The 21,552-nt window shown below is 35.6% G+C and overlaps 1 protein-coding gene across 6 annotated transcripts in view; it reads right to left on the reverse strand.

The window, feature by feature from the left end:
* Positions 1-2,287: 2,287 nt before the first annotated feature.
* Positions 2,288-21,552, reverse strand: part of RPS6KA5 (ribosomal protein S6 kinase A5) — a 75,414-nt gene continuing 56,149 nt past the window's right edge. For 4 of the 6 annotated variants that reach the window (XM_017728993.1, XM_017728997.1, XM_017728996.1 and 1 more), the window contains 9 exons: positions 20,226-20,387; positions 18,873-18,998; positions 18,002-18,135; positions 15,033-15,126; positions 12,627-12,797; positions 9,068-9,259; positions 8,303-8,462; positions 7,132-7,295; positions 2,288-6,164 (listed from right to left, as the gene is read on the reverse strand). In XM_017728993.1, the coding sequence (XP_017584482.1) occupies positions 5,925-6,164; positions 7,132-7,295; positions 8,303-8,462; positions 9,068-9,259; positions 12,627-12,797; positions 15,033-15,126; positions 18,002-18,135; positions 18,873-18,998; positions 20,226-20,387 (1,443 nt within the window). In that variant the 3' untranslated portion in view covers positions 2,288-5,924. The remainder of the gene's footprint in view (positions 6,165-7,131; positions 7,296-8,302; positions 8,463-9,067; positions 9,260-12,626; positions 12,798-15,032; positions 15,127-18,001; positions 18,136-18,872; positions 18,999-20,225; positions 20,388-21,552) is intronic. The other 2 variants (XM_017728994.1, XM_017728998.1) reach the window with 1 other exon arrangement.

Below are 21,552 nucleotides of genomic sequence, written 5' to 3' on the forward strand. Positions count from 1 at the left end.
AACACTTGAACTTAAAAGCAGCAGGGACACAGCACCTTGAGCTCTAACTTGTACCATCCCCCTACAGTGAACACATCACCAGAGAGTGGGATCCTGTTCCCTCAAGCAGGCATAGCTTCTACAGGAGTAACTGTTCTATACAGCAGAGTTGTCTATTTAAACGACGAGAACTCATTAAGGAGACACCTGAGAAAAGCTCTGAGGTATTTGCTGCTTTAGGGAATTTAGGTTCTCTTCTCCACTGTATATTGATTTTAAAGGAAAAAAAGCATATGTACTGTTACTAATGAGTGAGCTTCTGCAGACAATATGATGATGCCTCCGTAACCAGTCACCTCTAGTAACTCGGGGACAAATTTCAAGCATTGTCCCCTCTTTGCACCATCATCTTGAAATACAATTTCCCCCTTTCTTCTCACTTTGCTAAACTCCAAAGACTTTACACTTGAAAGCTTTTTTAACATAACTGAATGTTACACAGAATCACACCCATAACTTAGATAAAATGTACTTGGTTAGACATAGTTTTATCAGCAAATATTAGTAATATATATGCATATTTGAAATGGTTACCCTTCCAAACAGATTTCTTTTAGTTATTCACAAGGCCTAATCCTAAATCCTTAAATTTTTCTCCTACTTATGAAAATACACCTTTGGTCACAATCATACTAAGACAACTACATATTTAACAAAATAAAAAAACAACCAAGGAAAATTAGATGAACATAAATGAGACACCAATTTTAAGATTTGATGCTGGATTTGTTGACAAATATCTTTGTATTAAGAAAGTTGTAACAAGTTTGCAATCAGTTTGCAGTTTCATCTGTTAGGTTTTCTGGCAGTTCCTGAAGCAATTAGAGTTCTGTTTTTCTTTCCTTTATTATTGGTATTTCAAAGGAAGTTAGCAGACTTCTCCATGATTGTTGTAAATACAGTCAGATTGGCTGCCAATTTTTAAAAGCAATTTTACATGTCAATAATATGGATTCCTCTCTACCGCTGAATAAAGTATTAGTCAGACCAGCCTGTAACATCTCTACCTTAACACTTACAATTGTTTCCCAGCCAGTTGCTGTCTTCCATTTCTATCAAACAGAACACGAAGGTTGTCAAAATACATGTTTTCTTGAAATTTACATTATTGCAAGTCTCTTGCATTTCTCCATTTTGCAGTTTCTGGGTACAACAAACCAGACTGTTTCAGCTGGTCTGTGTAATTGAAAGCATCACTTTATTTTCTAGGGCAGACTACAGGAATCAGTCTGAGTTTTCTTTTCTACACAAGTGTCCTGAACCTTCAGAATTTATTTAATATGTGATATATAAAAATGTGTGATGGCAGGTGAGAGCTAGTGAACAGCTCTGCATTTCTTCTACTTTTAGAGAATCCAGTGCCTTGTGGGTCAAAGGACCAAACTGAGAAGTGTTTCTCAGCAGACAAAGATCAAAGCAGTTTTACCTCTTTACAGCTGAAACAGCCATGTTATATTCTGTGCTCTCAATCCAGAATATTCAGTCAACTATCTCAACTGAAGGAAAGCAATGTCATGTTTAGCCATGTAAAAACTGGATTTTGAAAAATCTGTCACTTGTGGGGGAAAGAATGAAGACCATTGACTTAGTAAAAACACCTGGAATGATACTTGAGACATAACAAATATTTCAGTATGATGAACTAAATGTTATAAAGCTACATACACACATACTCAGAGACCTGCAGAAGTAGGAAATGTTTATGTTGGACAACTGGCAAGAAAGCTTGCAATTCAGTCAGTGAATAATACATGCACATGGAGATAGACAGGGGAGAAATTACCCCTGAAAATATCTTCCCAGAAGCCTCTCACCTCTGACTTCCCATAACCTTCTTCCTCTTCTGTGGCAGCCCCCTTATCTGGTCCTCTGAACCTGTGTGAGTCCAGAACCCATTTTTAAAATACAAGTTCTCTTAATCAAGGCATATTACTTTAAATTGAGATCCAGACATGCAATACAGCATGTATCTACATGCATGCAGAGAACACATGCACAGATGAAAAATATAAGATGCTTGTGCAATATTTCATTACAACCAATGAACGCATTTTCTGCTGAGAATTATTCTGTTGTCAGATGACTGAGAAGGGATACAGCTGTGTAGGAATCGTTACCTTGTTCAGAAAAGTAGCCATGGAAAAGGGCTGAAAAAATACGTCCATCAGCAAAGCCAATTTGAAGCCCCAATCCATTCTGAGATGCCATACATTACCCACCGCCCCCAACTGTTCAATGAGTATTTAACAGGGGTTTTAAAAGTATTTAATAAGGATTTTTTCATAGCAGTAAACAATACATATGCCAAATGCACTGATTCTTTTCCTTAAAGTACAGAAATTTCCCTAAGCCAGAGGAACAGGAAGTCGTTATTTTCTTTGTACTTTGTACTGCTAAATCCTTTAGCAGAATTACCCACTATACTAGTATTTGTGTTTCTAAAAGTATTACAAAGAAATGGCTTCACCAGATATTGAGTACTTTGAAGATCAGATTAAAACCCACACTAATTTAAATCTTTACTGATAAGAAATTTGATTTTTCACACAAATCTGCCTACAGCATTGATGACAGCACTGTATTTCTGACAGCAGACAGATACCATTACTAGACATTAAAGCTGATTGAGGTATAGCAGCAATGTGAAGAAAATCTGAGTATACACATAATTTGCAGTGTAACATCTCTTCACCAAGGCAATATAAAGTATTTATAGTACTAATGAAGATTAACTTGCACACTTCAAATTTGAAACAGTGGTCTGAGTATGAAAAACCTGGCCCATGGTCTTTATATGACCTTGAGTGCCAAGCTGTGCAACAGATTAAAACTGTTCTGCCAGGAGTAACTATTCCCCTGCAGGGACATCAGAACAAGAAGTAAACTTACTCTTGAGCTGCCTAGTTTGCAACTCAAGTTGCACTGTATCAGTGTATACATACATCAGCAGTTGTTTATGTAAAGATGCTAATCTAAAAATTCAGACAGCTTAGTGTCAAATACACTTCCTCAAGAGCTCTGTTACCTGGAGGCAGAAGACAGAGGTCATAAACATTTCAGCTACCCTGGGTAACTGGTTCAGAGCAAATACAAGGTGACACCTAAATTACTTAGCCCTGCCCGAAAGAAATACCCTGGGTTTAAATTTTTATTAAACAACTACTGTGAGAGCACAAAGAGGACACAGAAATATTCAGCTATAAAAGTTGTCTTTGATACAAGTGATGTATTCTAATAATTTTAGTCTCACAACAGTCTCTCAAAACCTGTGTAGAAAAAAATATTGACAATACAACCATTATCTCTAGCATTTAGCATCTTGTGCAAACATTCTTGTTGTTTCATCAGTTTGTCAAGAAACAGTTTAAATTTCCCAACAGGGAAACAACTGTTCTGTGTTCCTAATATTTAAGTTCTTTCAGCTGGGTCACAATATTCCAAATCCACCCGGTATCCAAAAGTTTCTTACACTTGAATGAAATCAGACCAAAATTGCTTTTTGTTGTCCTCATCCTGAAGACAACAAATTCCAAGAACTGCTCAAAGTGCAAACTTCACAAGCAACCTGTTCTTCAATCTCCCAATTCACTGCATAACAAGTATTAATGGTGGATTGTTTGTTGTATTTACAGCAAGTTTATTCGGGAGAGAAAAAGTATTCTTTCACAAATGAGCCATGTTCACTATTGAGATTACTTCCAAAGAGAGCATTCAGAAAGCAAACCTGAATATATTACATTGACAATTATTTTTCAATACTTTAACATCGGCCACTTAAAATTGGTTGTGTTATTAGCACATAGACTGATCTTTAAATATACTACTTCTACATAAACAGTGCAAATCTCAATATTCACATCAACCTGAAATTAATGCTGCAATTACTGTTGACATTCACATCAAGAAAGTAGTAAACTATTTCACATGAGCAATTCCAAAACCTCAGAATGCCATTATTTATATTGAAGAAACACAGAACAAACATGTTGGGCTTCGAAGCCTTGTTTTGATACACACAATCCCTGTAAACATGGATGTATTGTATTTGTCAATACTGATATCTGATATAATTCTATAAATAAAACCACTGATATAAACAATTTCTATAACCTTTTTTTTTTTTTGCATAGGGTTTGGATTAAGGTTACTTTAGGATAGAGACAGCTGTTAACAAAATCCTCTAGTCAATTAGTCTTCCATCACACAAATTTAGGCATATGACAAGGAACCTCTCTGACTTCAGTGGAAACTTACACATGTAAGCATTTGCAAAACTGGAGTCATCTTTAGCACTTAAGTTACCCCTAGTCATTGAGAATACAAGCTATAAAAGAGCTCTCCATAAATTTATAAAATATACTGATTTAAAAGTTTATGCTGATGTTTCTGTAAGTCACATTTATGATTCCAAACAGTTATGTACATACTATACTATCACAGTAGGAAATACTTCACTGTAGAACACCACAGTGAACAAGTTGTGAAGCACAGTGTTCAATATAATTTCCCTTTAGTATTCCCAGTGCATAAGTTGTTGACATCTACACTACACAAGGTGCCCAGGTCTAGTATTTGTTATATACAATGTAAAAGCAAGATAGAAAGAGCTTTGCATTTTAAAGTAAGGAATGAAAACAGTGGGTAATATACAGCGATTCACTCCTGCAAACTACAGAATTCTCCTTCACAATGACCACAACCACCAAATATGGTGGATTTCAGGTCATTCAGCCCAGTAAAACAGTGCTCAGCACCTTGTAGGAAGAGAGATCTGAGTGCACTTTATTCTAAAACATCTCCCTTGGATGTTATAAAGTGCAAAAAATAAAACATATATTCTAATATTTTACAGTCACTATTAAACTGCCATATTTGCACAATGCAAAATTCAAATAACTTGGTATGCATTTTTATGGACCCTATAATAACAAATGTTGAAACTGGAGTTTTCTCATCTTTAAAAAAATCTTAGTATTTTAAAATTATTGTGTAAATATAAAAAGAAAATATAAATTATAATTAAATCTTGAAATAGGTATTTTAACATGTGACCATTTTCTAAAGCATCAAATACGAAATTTAATATTCTCTTATAGCATTACATTTTAGAATCTGTAAAATCTTTTAGAAGTTAATAACTTCAAAAAAAAAGTTATTGTATCACAGTACTAGACATCTCACCTTATTAGATATCTTTTACCCTAGATGCGTTTAAAAAAATAAATAAATAAAAAAAAATCTAAGACTTCTATTCTCAGTTGTTTAAAACAAGATATGTGGAGTTACTTTTTAAAACAAAATAAGAGTTCCATAGTGCTTCATTTTGATCTGAAAATTCAAATAAATGGGACAGAATGTAACCATAAATTTAAAAGGCTTTAAAGTACTATACTGCTTTGGTGCATTGTACCAATGATTCTTTACATGCACAAAGAATCAAATTCTATAACATTCTTTACAGAGCTTGGGTAAAAGCAGAAGATCCCAAAGTTCTATATATGTTACAGAGCTTTCCTTTCTTTGAGTAGTGGGGAAGAAACTGGGAGGAAGGTTGTGACACCGAGAAACAGTCTTCTTCCAAGCGGTACCATGAGCAGCACAGCTCCTCACCTTGAGCTTGACTGCACACCAGTAATTTACCCCTCAGAGAATACAATGTTTGTTGTATAACAGTATTATACTATATCCAGTGATACCAAACAATACTAAAAAGAAATGTATGGAACTACAAAGCTAAAAAGGTATGACTAAAATAAATTTCTAAAGCAAAAGACGTCTTCCTGTAGCAGCCTGTAAGCCACAGGGAGGAAGGGTGGGAGAAGACAATACAGGTACTGCCAAGTCTATAACCACTTAACTCCTCGAGACAGGATATTCTCTGCTTCTCAGTCGGAGAACTGGAAGATGGTTTCTGGGTTATTGCTGTCTGTAGGGTTTGTGGGCTGCAATGTCTTTGTAGGTGTAGTTTTACCATGAGAATGAGAGGAAGAAGAATGTGAACTTTCACTGGAGCTGCTACGTGTCTCTGTGCTTGTACTTGTTTTTTTCATTTTCCTTCTTTTTGCAAGAGGTGCCTTGTCCACATTCTGGAGACAAAATCCTTCCCTTTTGTACTTGTTAAAGGCCTGTTTAAAAATAGAAGGTAATTCTAAGTTTTTCAAGAGATTTAACACATTTTATGCCTCATCACTTATTGTGAGTGGTCTATGATACATCAGAAGATAAAACGTAATTTCTTGACTAATTCCTATTGTAGCTGTAAGAATGATTCTACCAGCCTTTTTACAGGTACATAAGAGCCAATATATAACATTATTAATTGATGTCTTCCTCTCCTTGTTCTTTTTACTTTAGAAGTATTTTTATTAAGCCTTCACCTATTTAACACTACATTTTCAGAGAGGACACTGTTAAATTACAGTTTTTCTTTCAGCCCAAATTATGCTGCATAATCAGGACCTCTCCAAGAAACAATTACTTTCTTCTTCTCTCCTTCCTAAAAAGAGCCCACAAGCATTTCAGCATAAATCTGCTCAATTTTGGTTTATTCTCTGTGGAAGGTATCATGAGAATCAACACTGTGATTGTGAATTACAGTTGCAGTTCAAATGATTTTTTGAGTAGACAAGTAAGTCCACTTAAAAAAGCATCCATGATATAAAAAACATGATACAAAACATAAAACATACATATATTCCAGAAATTTTACTTCATTTTAGTAACCAGCGGGACAAAAACATTTCCTTGAGTTAAATATAAAGTTTTGTCTTTTTTTATAAAAGTTTGAAGACCTTTTAATAGATTTCTCTAAGAAATAAAGTGTTTTTAATAGCCATTTCAAGAACAGCACTCAATGCCCAAATCCTCATGAATATAAATATCTTCAAGAAATTTCTTCAAGCTTCATCATCCATATTTTCATGTACTCCATCAGAGATGCTATGAGGAAATGTTATTGAGGACAATAAATCCAGCTATAAGTACCTACTTAATTATAGGACAGATATGTATTGTTGTTAAGACAAAATATACACAAATCTAGATGACACATTACAAAACATAGCACATGACATAACATTTCTCAGAACTTACATGGAAAGTGGCTTTGACATATGTGTGCACTGCAGCTCCTGAAGAGCCTAAGTTATCAGGCGTCATTAGAGGGTTAGATGAGAGCTGGCTGCCATCCTGAAGCCACTCGTTGTATCTCAGGCTGGACATTTTAATTCTTTTGTTTGGATCCACTGTAAGAAGTCCTAATAGAAACACATTACATTCTTTAAAACTGTGAGCTATTTATCTTTGTTCAATAGAAAATGCAAGTATTTCTTAATAAAATCTCATGCATTGCTTTGATAAGTAACTAATGTCAATATTCATCCCAGGTATGCCAATATTTATCCTAGATAAGGCTCACACAATGTTATACAGTCATCCTCTCCAGAAGGATCTTAAAAGCAAAAAATTGATATTTAACTGTTTGGTAACTCACATCTCTTTTTACACAAACTCAGAACTACCGAATGATTTCTTCACTTAAAACCTGTCTAGGATGAAATTCAAAAGAGTAAGCCTCAGATTCCCTGCACAATCCACTCAAGTCTGAATCTGGAAATCCCTACATTTTTGGCAGAAAAATTCCTTACAAGTCTGCTTCTACAAAAATTAAGAACTCCATGTAAGTAGAATTAAGGTAGGTGTCTAGCTCATGATGAAAATATAATTAGATGCTCAAAAGCTTAAGGGGACCCAAAGTACAGCAAATGTCAGTGAAGTAGCTCAGAAATAACACTAAGTAGGCTTGGTACAGGAATTAAAAGAGCCAATGGAAAAGAAATAGCAATAAATTCATTTTCTGCAAAAGCTCAGTTTTTAAGACATTTATCTCATAAGCTGTTTCGGTTTTTTTAGAAAAGCAAAAATAACATAATAGAAAAACTCGGCTTTTAAATAAGTTGTAAGAGTGAGTTCACTTTTTCTGAAGCTCTTCATTTCCTTCTAATCCCACTATCTTATAACCTTATCAGCATCTTACCACATTAGAAAACTCTGCTAGGTGTACAAGCAATTTGTAATGCATTCTGATTGTCCACCTCTACTCGTTGTTTGTATTAGAGGTCAGTATATAGCTCAAGCTGTGGATATTGCTCTGTCAGGTTAGACGCTTTGGTGCTGATTACAGCATCCAGATATTGTATGGTTGTCTGAATTTTATCTTTTGAAATAAAAATATAATATACATGAAATACTTATAAATACATACCTCGAATTAGCTCTTTAGCCTCTTCAGAAACATTTTTCCAAGCTTCTCCTTCAAAGGAAAATTCTCCCTTTTTTATTTTCTTCATAATTTCCAATGCACTGGTACATGTTAAACTTCTGTCTTGAGACTGAAAAGGTACCTGTCCTGATAGCATTGTGTACTGCCACAAGAACAAAAGCAACATTAGGAAACACAGTATATTATGGACAACTCTATTGTTAAATATGAAGGGCTGTTGTTTGCCTCACCAATGCTATGCAATAAAACTTGGACTAGCATAACTTTAAGGCTGTAGAAAATGTAAAACATGCAAGACTTTCTCTGGAGTCCTTGTTAGAAAAAAAACATTCATCCATTCCAGGAAGCTATGAACAAAATATATTTCTACCCTATTTATACCTAATGAAACTAATTTTCTGTAGATCAAAATACAGGTGGATTCCTTCTCTGAATTGAAACTGTAGAAAGATTACATGGAAGCCTGTAAAATCCCCTAGCATGTTTATCTCTTTGCAAGAAGCTAACTGTATCAGGTAATTTTTTCATTCCCAAGAATGTTAAATTTTATTTCCTACTTGGTAAAAAAAAATTTCTGTCCCTGCAAAAGATCTGTCTTCAGAACATATTATTTGTGCAGCAGTGTTTTCACCTCCCTTGAATTCAGCATATACCCAATTCACATCTGAAATAATTTCAAGTCCTTTGCATTTTAACAAAAAGTAAATACATGCAATAAAGTTACAGTTAAAAACCTCAAGCACTCACCAAAATGACCCCCAAACTCCACAGATCACAAGACTCATCATAACCATTGTGATTCAAGAGCTCCGGGGCAGCATAATGAAGAGTAAAACACGGAGTCTTAAGAGGCTGATTATCAGGTGGTTTTAAACGAGCAAAGCCAAAATCAATTATTTTTATTTCTGAATTATCAGTCTCATCTGTAAATAGTAAATTCTGAAAAGCAAAGACAAAAATCAATACCCGCACTGGGTAGAAAATTAGTTATAATTATTTTGCTACATTTATTACTGCAGAAAATTTTCCATTATTTAGAGGAAAGGTGAACTGTGAGACACTGGGGGAAAGAAGAGAAAAGTGAAAATAACAATACTCTGGGTTGTAAGAAATGTGATGTGTTTACCTGCCCTCTGCATACCTGCAAGTCAGGGCAGCTCTGAGATTACTAATGAAAATGGACACGTAGCAGAGAACAGTGGAGAAAAGAATTCAGGGAACACAAGAAAAAGCTAAGACCTCAACATGTCTGGAGATGGAAGAATTGCCTTCTTCCTCAAGCAAAAGCAAATTTTCTTAAGCTTACACTTCCTTCTGGCATGTTGTGAACAACAGCTTTCTTGTGTGGGGGACTCCCACTGCTTGTCCTGTCTTGTGACTGCATAGTCTTTGGTCCTCAAGTGGTAACACATTATTGTCCTGAGGACAATAATGCACAAGAGTCGTTTGAAAGTGAAGGACTGTGGTAAAAAGATGTACCTTGGTATGAAGTGGTGTTAGGAAGTGCACCAATAGCTCAGAGGTTGCACTCAGAGCTGTCTTTGCTGGCATAGGTGGCAAAGCTAGTACGGACATGTGTTCTGGAAGAGACCTGGTACCAATGGGATTCAAGCACTGAAGGCCACGTAACAGTCCAACCACAAACCTAGTCCTTACACCAAGGTAGAGACATTGGTACAGTAATCCTGAGAATTCCAGCTTTACACACTAGAATGTGGCACTTTGGACTTGAAAACAGACAAGCTATTATCAGTTTAGAAAATATACGGCAATCTGCTTCTTTTTTTTCCCCCCAAGTATTTACATCTGCCAAGGAAGATACAAGAGGGGAGCTAAGTCATAGAAAAACTGTCTGAGGCCAAGATGAATTATAAGCTTATTCTACTCTTCCCTTCAGCTTTTGAGAGAAGAGCATAATTTTGCTATTGCCTTTACTGTTTAATCTATGAATGCTAGGAAACGTCTCAATATTAGAAATCCTATAGCCCTTTTGTAATACAAAAGGTGAATGACTCACACAAAGTAATTAATTTCAAACTCATAAACAAGGGTAAAAAATGATTGCTAGGCTGCCAGCAGATCAATAAGGAGAACCTGAGATCATTCATTATGGATAAAAGAAAGTAGCTGCTACAAAACAGTATTTTAGTATTTTTACTTTCTGTACTGCTGTAATAGATTAATGCACATTCAGAGAAGTCAGTTTTTAATTGTTGTGCAAAATGGATCTGAAGGAAGCCTAACATCAGCAAAAATACTCATACAAGGCTAAGTGATTAATATAATTGTCCTTTTTCTATGGTGATGTTATATAGTCTACAAGAATGAGTAACATTGGTTTAAAAAGACCTTTCTTAAGACAAAAATTAAATTGGTTATGCATGGAAAGAAAGGTACAGTCCAAGTATCCTACATAGGGTTCAGGCTTCCCTGTTGATTAGGCAAATAAAGTGTGTTTCAGAACCCTCCCATCCCCCAAATATTTACAGCTATATTCCACATATATTTTATGGATATATAAAAACCAGTCTCTCTTATTTGTTACGTTTTGTTGTAATACCTTTAGAACCCAGTTTACAGATTAATGATCACAGAAACAGTCCTCCTCAAATCCTCTACTGAGAGGCTCCAAATATGGTCACGTATGCTACACAGACTCTTTATTCCTATGAATTCTCTATTTTCTACCCAGTACTTTTCCTCTGTTTTGTAGACCAACACATGTAATCTAGTTACTACTGCTAAATAGAAGTCTTTCAGTTCATGAAATTCAGAAAGTCTCGTCCTTAGCTACATTTAAGCAGCCAGACTTCTAAAAAAAGAATTATTAGTAGCACATTAGATGTCAAAGTTGAACATCAAAAAAATCTGAATGGAATTCTTAGAAAAGCAACAGAATTTCTTATACATCTTTTTACAGAAAAGTACACTAACCATATCTATATTGGGAAACCTGCATATCCCATACTAAGTTCATGTCAGAACCTAAAACAGTAACTTTCAAAACAACAAGCAGGAAGGAGATGAGCAGGTTAAGTCCAACTTTGTGGAGGCAATAGATTCTGCAAGCTGTTTGCTAACCCTTCATTACTTGGACTTCCCAGACTTCTGTTCTTGAACATAATGTAAAATTGAAGACTGCCTAATTTACCATGCAGCTGAAGCTCTGCTTTACTGTGCCTTTATATTCAAAGTGGTAGTAAGACTAAGATGGTAAGAATAGAAGAGAGAAAGGGGGGTTGGGTTTTGTCCTTTTAATAATTACTTGTTTCTAAAGATGTTTCCTTACCCTGATGATGTGACTCTTGGAGAAAGTTTCTCTGATGACTTTTTCAACTCACACATTAGAATTTCAAAATAGCCCTTCTTTAACTGTTTACTTACAACAGGAGCCCAGGACAGAGATTCTTTCAAACTCGTATATTTTGGATTGGTTTTCAAAAACAACTAGCAACACCTACAAGACCTCTTTACCAGCTGAATTGGAATTACTATAAAATACCAAATTTTTCATATCACAGAAGGTATATTACAAAAAGATAGTAGGAATGATGGATTATTTTTTAACTCCAGATACAAAAGGAACAGCTATTTCCTGGGGTATGATGGCTGTAATCACCCAACAATATAACATCCTTACTGGATGAATCAACATTAATCTACACTATTTTCAGGCTCAAGAAAACACATCCCAACCCACTGTTGGCAAAAGCACCCAAGAAACACTGGCTCCAGGAAGCAGAACAAAGCCAGTGGTCAACTTTACAAGAGTAAATGGAATGGTCTAGAAGACAAGATGTTGCTGAACAACAAAGTATCAGAAAAGCAGTCACTAAAAAATACATACTGATAAATTGTTTCTTTTGGAAAACTACTGAACTCACTGAACTCAAATCTCACATCTCTATTAGTCCTCATTTTGTGCTTAACTGGAAAAGAAGCCCTACTGAGGAAATTAAGATCAAACAAAAGGTGGAAATGTACAGGCAAAGTACCCAAGCAACCTAGCTCTGCTTACGAACTGTTTCATACAATAAATACATGACAGTGAAAAATGTCCCCAAATAGGCAAAGAACGTTTTTAAACAAGAGTAGAGATTGCCTACAGAACTAAAAATGTTTCCTAACAGTTACTTTTACCTGTGAACAGAAAAATATCTACTGAATTTGCAAAGTAAAAGTGGTAACATTTTATTTAAAATACAGAAATAGAAAACTCTGTAACAAAGGCTAGAGAAACAGAGATACATCACATTCCAGACATTTAATAACTTATTGTCTAAACATGTATCTACAATCACTATACCTCAGGTTTCAGATCTCTGTGGACTACTCCTACATCATGCATATGGCTCACTGCTGAAACAAGTCTGCGCATAATGTGACTGGCTTCAGTCTCACTGAAATGTTTCTTTTTCTGAATACGCTCAAGCAATTCTCCTCCCTTCAGTAATTCCATTACTAGGAATGTGTGAAGCTGAAACAATAAAGAAAAATACAGCATGTTAGAAATGTAACATTACGAACCAACACTCACTCAGGAGCTAGGTGCTATTCTGACAGGTTCTCAACATTTGAAAAAATAGCACTGCTGCTTGTAGCAATTTGGAAGGCCAAACACAAGCACCAAATCTCAGATGGCATGTTTTCCATCAATCTTGTTGAGACTGAAGAATGAAGTCTTCCCCACGTGCACCCATATTTATTAACAAAAACACAATGCCACCAGCTAAATGGATAAATTTTTAGAGAGATGAAATGGCTTTACTTAGGCTAACAAGTAAAGCTGGAAAAAGCTAAACTTCTGCTGCTTAAGCCTCTTCTGATATAAATATATATATCTATTAATATGCATAAGGAGTTAACCTCTTAAATGTTATGAAATCCTTTAAAAACACCCTGAAACTTTACCTCTGATTCAAGGATTATCTAGAACTTGTGATTTTATCCCCTACAGAGTAGTAGCCAAAACTACTCCATCATTAGAATTACATGGGACACCTTCCCAAAAATTAAAGAGCATTTTTTTAAATTAAAGAAGCAATGGGTTTTTAGAAGGTTGTTCTTTTCAAGGCCATCAATAAGCAGGGTCAAAGACATTGGCACACAGTCAATTGCAATTCAAATGTCTTGCCATTAGAGAAACAGCAGACTTCACGGAATGGGGAAGTGAAGTCAGCATTCTCAAAAGGCAATGGATGTAGGCTTGCCACAGCTTCCAGCCCTTCCCTCCCCTGAATAACAGTAACAAAAAGTTGCAAGCAGAGCAAAAAGTTCTGGGAAGAGGCCAAAAAATGGAATTCAAAGCAATAGTCAGAAGGCGTACACTTTAGATACCAAAGAACACAAGCAGAGCTATTGTGGACAGAAAGCAGTAACTTCTTAGAATAAGCAAGGTGTCTAGTAGTGCTTGAATGACATCCTCTGCTGCAAAGCTTTCTTTATGCCTTAGGAGTAGCTGACAGGGAAATTGGAAAGGATAACGAGACTTTTTTCACTAGAAAACTTCTGGCTCATCAAGAGACTGCAACCCAATATTACATGATTGGAATACTAATGTAGAATTTGAACAAACTGATATCAGAGCAAGTTAAAGACTGGAAATTATTAAGACAAACTGCAGAAAGGTCAAAACTAGAAAATTTTCAACAGTTTTGGTCTTCAGAATACTGTCAGCAGGTAATCTGAAATGTAACCTGGGAGCTACCAGAAGCAGCTAAAAAAAAAGTGGGGGTTGATTGGTTTAGAGCAGCCTATTCAGTTGCAGAGCAGTCTGGAGAACATTTTTCTTAATTTAGTACATTCAATTTAATCAAAGGAAAGAAGTGTCCTGTTCTACACGTGTACTCATACTGTACCTATATGCAAAAAAAAGGGTTTTCTTGTTGTTAAAAATTACAGTACAGATAGTGTATCCTCTCAGCTCATTTCAGAAGTGCTCTACATGAGCTCTCTGCTGGCCCCAGTATAAACAGCTTGAGGGGGACAGACTGGGATATGTGGAGAGGCCAGAGATCCCTTGTTCCATTACAAAATCATAGACCAGAACCACAGAACAGTCTAGGCTGGAAGGGAGCTCTACAGGACATCTGGTCCAAACCCTAGCTCAAACCAGAGCCAACTTTCAATTCAGATCAAATTATGGTTTATTACATGCTGTGGCGTTTACATTACATTAAAAGAAAAAGACAATTAAGGTATCTAAATAAACTGATCTTAATGCACTTTCAAATAGAGGCTCTATTTTCACATTTGGTAACTTGGCAAGCTATTTGGTTATCTCCATTAAGTTACTAATGTGTAGGAAAAGATGCTAGATATATAATCTTCATTTCCAACATTTCTAAATTAATTCACAAATACTATTTTAAGATTTATGATGACCCTGGGGGAAAGGTGATAACACATTTCAGTATCATAGATACAGAAATTGGGCCACAAACACATTGTAGGATGGTTAACAAAGACACTGAAGAACAGAACAACAAACAGAATCCAAGCCTCTAATTTTTTCACATACTGTTTTGATTTGCTAGAGTAACTGCAAGATCATTTGAATGCAGAATTTTTGCTTCATCTTCTATCGTGATTAGACAAAAGCCCTAGGAAAAAAGTTGCCTCCACAGTTACAGTATGCTTAAGTCCAAAAAGTTCTTGGAAAAACACATGGCGATGTGTTTGCTAGGTGCTGATTATAGTTTCTTCAAAATACCTGGTCATGAAAAACTTCATGTAACTTCACTACATTCGGGTGTCCTTCGCAGAGTCTCAGAGCTGTTATTTCCCTCTGGGTGTTGGCTTCCATTCTGGAAAAATTGAGCAGTCATTTTGTACCAATTTTACTGAGCAAATTGCACATTCCAAGTGTTATTTTTTAACTGCTTGCAATCCAGATTTTTTTACTATTACAACCACTTGAACACAATTAAATGCATATTAAAAAAAAGTGAAGAACAACTCTCCCCATAACCCTGCAATTTAGTACATTAAAAAACCCACACCCAATTCAAATAATGTTTTCAATGCAATTGCAACTTCCTACAGCAAAAGCTGATGTGATATTATAGAATAGTTTCTATCTAAAACAAACCATGCCCTTAGTCCAGAGCAATTTGACTTCACCTCTGTTACTACCAGTATTTGTTAGTTCACCTTTATCTTGGCCCAATCCTATTCCATTCTTAATGGGGACAAGTACTTCCAAAATGGTATGTAAAATATGAGCTCTACTAGAAAAAGAGAAACATTGTCTATATATGAATTGTGTTATGCAAATGACCCCCAAACCAGACCATTGTAAAAATCTGAAATGGAAGAGATAAGAGACTACCTCTGGAGAAAAATCACTGCATAAGTTCTCTTTCAAGTACTGAAATCTACAGCCATAAAAAGTGAAAATGGTGATCATTATAAAAGCTGCAAGAATGGTGACAGAGAAGAACATTTTTTTCCACTACTTAGATATATTAATTTATTTTTGGCAATTAATGCCTGAAGATTTTTGCCAAAACTCTCTCCAAGAAAGGCTAACCCTGTACTGACTCAGAGAATGGCTTTACGGGTAACAGATACAGATAGAATCTCTCACCACATGTGTTCATAATTTTTGTTTGCTTTTTTTTTTCCTTAATTAGGATGAGAATCACAATGAGAATTCTGTGCAAGAGAATTCTGTCTTTCTTGTAGGCTTCATATAATCAACAAGTAAACTAAGCTGTTCCATCTGCATCTCTGCTGGTGAAGTTTTTTAACTGAAAGTGACTTCAGGTCCTTAAGGAATTAAAAAACCTGACTCTCAGAGTCTTTCCCCCTAAACTACTAACAGAAGGAAGTGGACCTTGGAAATAGATGAAAAAGGTTCAGCATCATGAGCATTAACCTTTGAAATTTGTATGTGGGCTTTTCTAAATACTTCCTCTCGGTAAATAGTTACCATCTCAGATTTTAAACAACCTTGTGAGAAACAAATGGGATGTTCCAGAACAGTAACTCAAGCAAGTTTACAGAGATCCACTGTTTCAGTGGTCATCAGACACACAGATAAACCTAAAATTGTTGGCTGGGGGCACATCCAGCACTATTAAAAAGCAACACCACAGAGGAACTGTTCATCCTAGCTTTCACCTCAAGCATCATGAAAAGGTTTCCCTAGGTCTAAGATTCTGGTTTTGGGCACGTTTGCCCAGTAGGAGGGAAAGGCTTTGAGGCAGAGAAGGTGCTAGAAACTTCTTATACTTCTCCTTTTAGCCAGATTTACTGGTGTGCTCCCCAGAGCAATAGTATTTAGAGATTCTTATTCAAGTTGGGTTTTGGCCAACTGTTCAGCACGTGGGTTTACTGCTAACTCTAAATACTGTACAAACATGCTGAGTCTGCTCACACCCTGCAATCCTAAAAAAAAATTTAAATCTCTGTATACAGATCACTTCTTACCTTCATTTAGCCTGAGCCGCCAAGATGAAGGAGAAAGAGCAAAAGAACCCATGAGTAATAAAATTTAGGGACGTAATTTCTAAAACTTAAGTTCTAGGGGAAAAGTCAGTACTAGTCTGCTCACTGTTATCCAGAAACAAAACACACTATCTTAAGATGAAATGGGAGCACTAACCTACAGCTCAGCCACAAAGGTAGTAGTCACAAGACTGATGGGAACTGGAGGACAGAGGAGACACCAACAGATGCTAAAAAATGGCACTACGTAGATGTCTATGTTTAAGTTACTGAATCCCATTTCTAGTGTAAGATAGTTTTAGGCAGGCCTCCATCAATTTAGCAGACCTCAGAAAACTAACTCAGACACCTACACTTTGGCTTCTTGTTCTTGAACTTACCCTATTCAAAAAGCATATGATGAAACACTTAAGTCTGGTGGACAGCTTCTTCCAGAGTTTGGGAAAACAGAGGTACAGCCAAATGTCTTGGACAAGAGATCACTGTGAACTATCATTCTGATAGCAGAACAGTCCTACTTTCCTGCCAGCATTCTACAACATACTAGGGACGTACTTACTAATGAACTCTGCAAAATGAAGGCAAAAATCCATCTGCTCCTCAAAGAATCCCTTATCTTTATTTTTCTCTGGGCAGAAACTCCCAGAGATATCCATTCTGGAAGAGAACCAGACAGTACCCGTGTACAAAACAAGTCAGCTGCTTCCACTGTAGTGTTCTCTTCGGAACACCCAGGAAACAAGATGCAACTTACAATTCCATAGTCTAATTCCATTTTATACACACACACACACACACACAATTAGATCTGAAGCAACCCACATTGCAGACCATTCTTAAAAGCAGTATCCTAGGCAATCAAGTGGGCTGCCTAGGAGAAGGAGCTAGCATAAGCCTACATTCAGTTCACTTCAGTCTCAAGATAGAAGAGCCTTAAATCTTACTTTGTTAGGAGCAAAATCAGGGGAAATAACGGTAGAATACAACTAGGAACCAGAAAAGTACTCTCTAGGTTTCTTCTTGTGTCCCAAGAAGAATAACATTTTATTTCAAAAGACTCTCAGAATCTTTTAAAGGTCCTAAGGCTGCAATAAGTGTCTGTAGATTCACAGAACAGGAAATAATTTTAAAGTTATTTTTCTACTTCCAAAAATGTAGTGAACATTATTCTACTCCATGGGTGACAGTAAGCAAAGAAAATATTTTTATTGTCTTACAGAATATTTATACCTTTTGCTAATTATTTTTACTGCATACTCTTGGCTAGTTTTCTTGTGTAAGCACTTTCGACAAATGGAAAAACTTCCTTCTCCCAATGGTTTCTCTTTCAGATCCAGTTCATAATGATGATAAAATGGAGAGTCCTGTTAGGAAACTGTCTGTATTTAGTTTTGCAGAATACTTTCAGTACACACAGTCAAAGACAAAGAGTAAAGTTCCACGAGAATTTTTTATCTACATTTAAAATTGTAAAAGAGCTCTCTTTTTAATAAAATTAATCTTACATTTTATTTAATAAAATGCATAAAAATTATTCTAACAATCAAAGAGTAAAGCTTACATTACATTAAACAAACAACCACTAAATAAATCATTACTATTACAACAGTTGAAGATACAAAATATTCAGACAAACAGGATCAAAAATGGTCATACATACATTTATCCACAAAACTATGTGCTCATTTGAGGACATCACAATAGCATGTGCTCTTATAAGGCTTCACACGAGTATACACTCTTTTGGGTAAATATAACACAGAAGGAATTATGATATAATTAAAGTAGCTTCAAAAATATCTACAATGGTTGGCTGAACAAGAACTATCAGGAGTACTATTATTATTATTACTACTACTATACTTCAGTCTTCTGGAAAACTAGACAATCATCTCACTTTTCAGATCAAACTTCAACTGCTTCTTAATAGTATCACATGCAAGATTTGATGGATCATCAGATGCTTGGATCATCTGAGGAGCCATTACAGAGAACTGAAAAATGAATGATGCCTATTTTGTAATCTGTAGCCTAGCTGCTTGGGAAGTTATAAACAGTTTTAATTTAACCAAATTAATTTAGGTCTTGATATTATTATTACCTTCATCATAGCACTTCTAGCAATAGTTGTAGCTCCAGGTCGCTCATCCCCCACATAGAACTGAAAAGGATCTACTGTAGCTGCATTGCGTTTAAACAAAATAGAAGGTGCAACGAAAGAATATCCCTATGAAATTAAAACATCAGAAAAGGTTATAGCTTGATACTGTCGTACATAAACTATCATAATACATATGAAACATCAGGTTTCAGAAGAATTTTTCAAAGAAATCAGAATTTTTGTATCATAGTAGAGAAATTGTAATTTTCTCTGTTCAACATGAACAGGTATCTTCCTGGAATTGGTTATATGATCCTCCACAGTTAAAGACATAACAATAATACAACAAGAATTCTAATTAATGCTAATCTGGCTCAGTTACAATTGCTTTACAATAGTGATAAAGGCTTGTACTTCAAACTAGCCAGTTTCCCATGACACCTTAAAGTTAAGACATGAAATAGTTTGTATGTTGCAAGGTAAGCATCAAACAATTTTAAATGGATAAACAATATAAACATTATATTAATTATGGGCCAAGTTTGAGTATCATAACAACAGCTGTGACTACCCCGGCAGGGTGAATCAGATGGTATTATGACATGCATAACCTGCTTGCTACAGTCACTGCAAATCTAACAAGTTCCAAAATATGATGCCACATTCCTGTACCCTAAGGATTAAGCTGCTCAAAAACAGACAATAAAAAACAAACAAGCACAAGGAAGGGGAGAAGAACAAGCAATCCAAACTGCTGTTCACCTCTGCAGCTTTGGTACCAAGCCGACTGCACGTGAGCTGTTTCTGCCCACTTGACATCCAGACCATGCAGTCTAAGAAGAAATTGCTCTTTAGTAGCATGGAGGGAACAGTAAGGAAAGCTTTGTTACTCTTCTGTATACATCGGTCTAATAACTAGAGCACTCCTACAAAACGTGGAGGACCTACTTTCAGCTCTGCAGGTAGCTCCCACTTTCCAAAGGATTACTTCAACTAGCGCATAATGGGGAAATGGGTGAACTACATTGCTCTTGCTGAAGGTGGCAGCCCACGCTGACGGAGTCAAGATGACAAGACTCATAAGGTATGAAGAATCAATAAAGAACAGACTGACTTTAGTCCAGCAAGCAGGACATTCAGCTGGGAATGGAGAGACAAGGAATTTCATACTTGCAATAAGACTGTTTCCACCTTTCTCATTTTACAATTGTTGAACAAAAAGCCCGGGGAACTGGGACTAGAAATTACACAATTAATTCCAAGAACTTCGAGGCAGGAAGTAAAAAAAAAAAAAAAAAAGCTAGCTATACATGGGGAATTTTTTTAAAAAATTAATTTGATTTCTTAAAATACCTGAAATATTCTTTCTGAAGTCTGAGGGGTTGCTGCAGGAGAGTATGTTGGATCCATTTCTGTAAACTCCTCTGCAAAATTGCTGACATCTAATTCATCTCTGATTACTGGTTTAAATGGAGCTGGTATTTTTTTGGCAGCTAAGTCCTCCCAATTCATATTCTAAACAAAAAACAGGAAAGTAAGTTGGAATGAAATGAAAATTTAACAGAAAGAGATATTGGAAAGAGAGACTTGTCCAGACACACAGTCCTAACTCTATCTGCTATTTTTCACAGGCAGATGAAAAATATTCAAATTATGCTCCACTGATTTGCTTAGGTAAAGCCAAGTAGTATCATACTTATTTGTACATAGACAAAATCCAATCAAAAAGAAAATCAACGTAATTAAATTTAACAGTGGAGATGAGCCAAACAACTAGCGTGATGGTCCTTGAATTTCTTCCTGTTTTTCAGAATAAGCAATATTTATATTTTTGTAAACCATAGCGCATGCATGTAGTATCTTCAACTTTTCATTGCCAATTTCTATGCTTAATTATTGATGTCAGTTTTCAGAGCCCTGAGAGCATAAACCTCCAAATTCTTACTTAAAGGCATGACTAGAAAGAGGAAGCATAGAAATAGCAGTTATGAGAAAACTGCCCTGTTACTGTAAAGGAGTGGAACTGAAATTAAGTAAAGAATAGAAAGTGTTATATGATGACAAAATTTATCTCCCAAAACAAACAGTGAATTAAGGAAGTTTAACTCCATTTAACTCTACTTAACTTCAGAAGCACCATAAATACATAATTTTTTTTTTTTCAAAGAAAGCACACAATTTTAGCTACAGTGGATGGAACACTACAGATATTGTACACAAATTCAGTCTTCATCACAGTTTGAAAGCAAATGTTAATACACTGAAATCTGAATAGAATTAAAATTAACTAAACAAGACTAAAGATTTAATTAGGCCAAGGAAAATAGAGTGAATTTTATCAACATTCAAATTTTACTAGTAATGCTAGTGGCAATCTTTAAAAAAATCCTCTCAAAAAAACCCCAGCAGACAACATAACACAATTTCAGTGTTTTGCATTAAACCTTCTGATTTAAGCAGTGTGTCTTTTGGCTTCTTCAAGTAACTGTTAGACACAGACAATATATTAAAAACCTAGCACGCCCTTCTAATACACGCAAAATCCATACACATAAGCACATGGATATTCTTACTAACTTCAGTGCCATTATTCATGCAATTAACATGTCTCTAAGCAGTTCTGTTAACAAAATAACAGAATTTCCTTCGACTTAGATTTCACAGGCACTCATGCAGAGTA

Source organism: Corvus brachyrhynchos, unplaced genomic scaffold (assembly GCF_000691975.1).
Source record: "Corvus brachyrhynchos isolate BGI_N302 unplaced genomic scaffold, ASM69197v1 scaffold1, whole genome shotgun sequence".
Lineage (NCBI taxonomy): Eukaryota > Metazoa > Chordata > Aves > Passeriformes > Corvidae > Corvus > Corvus brachyrhynchos.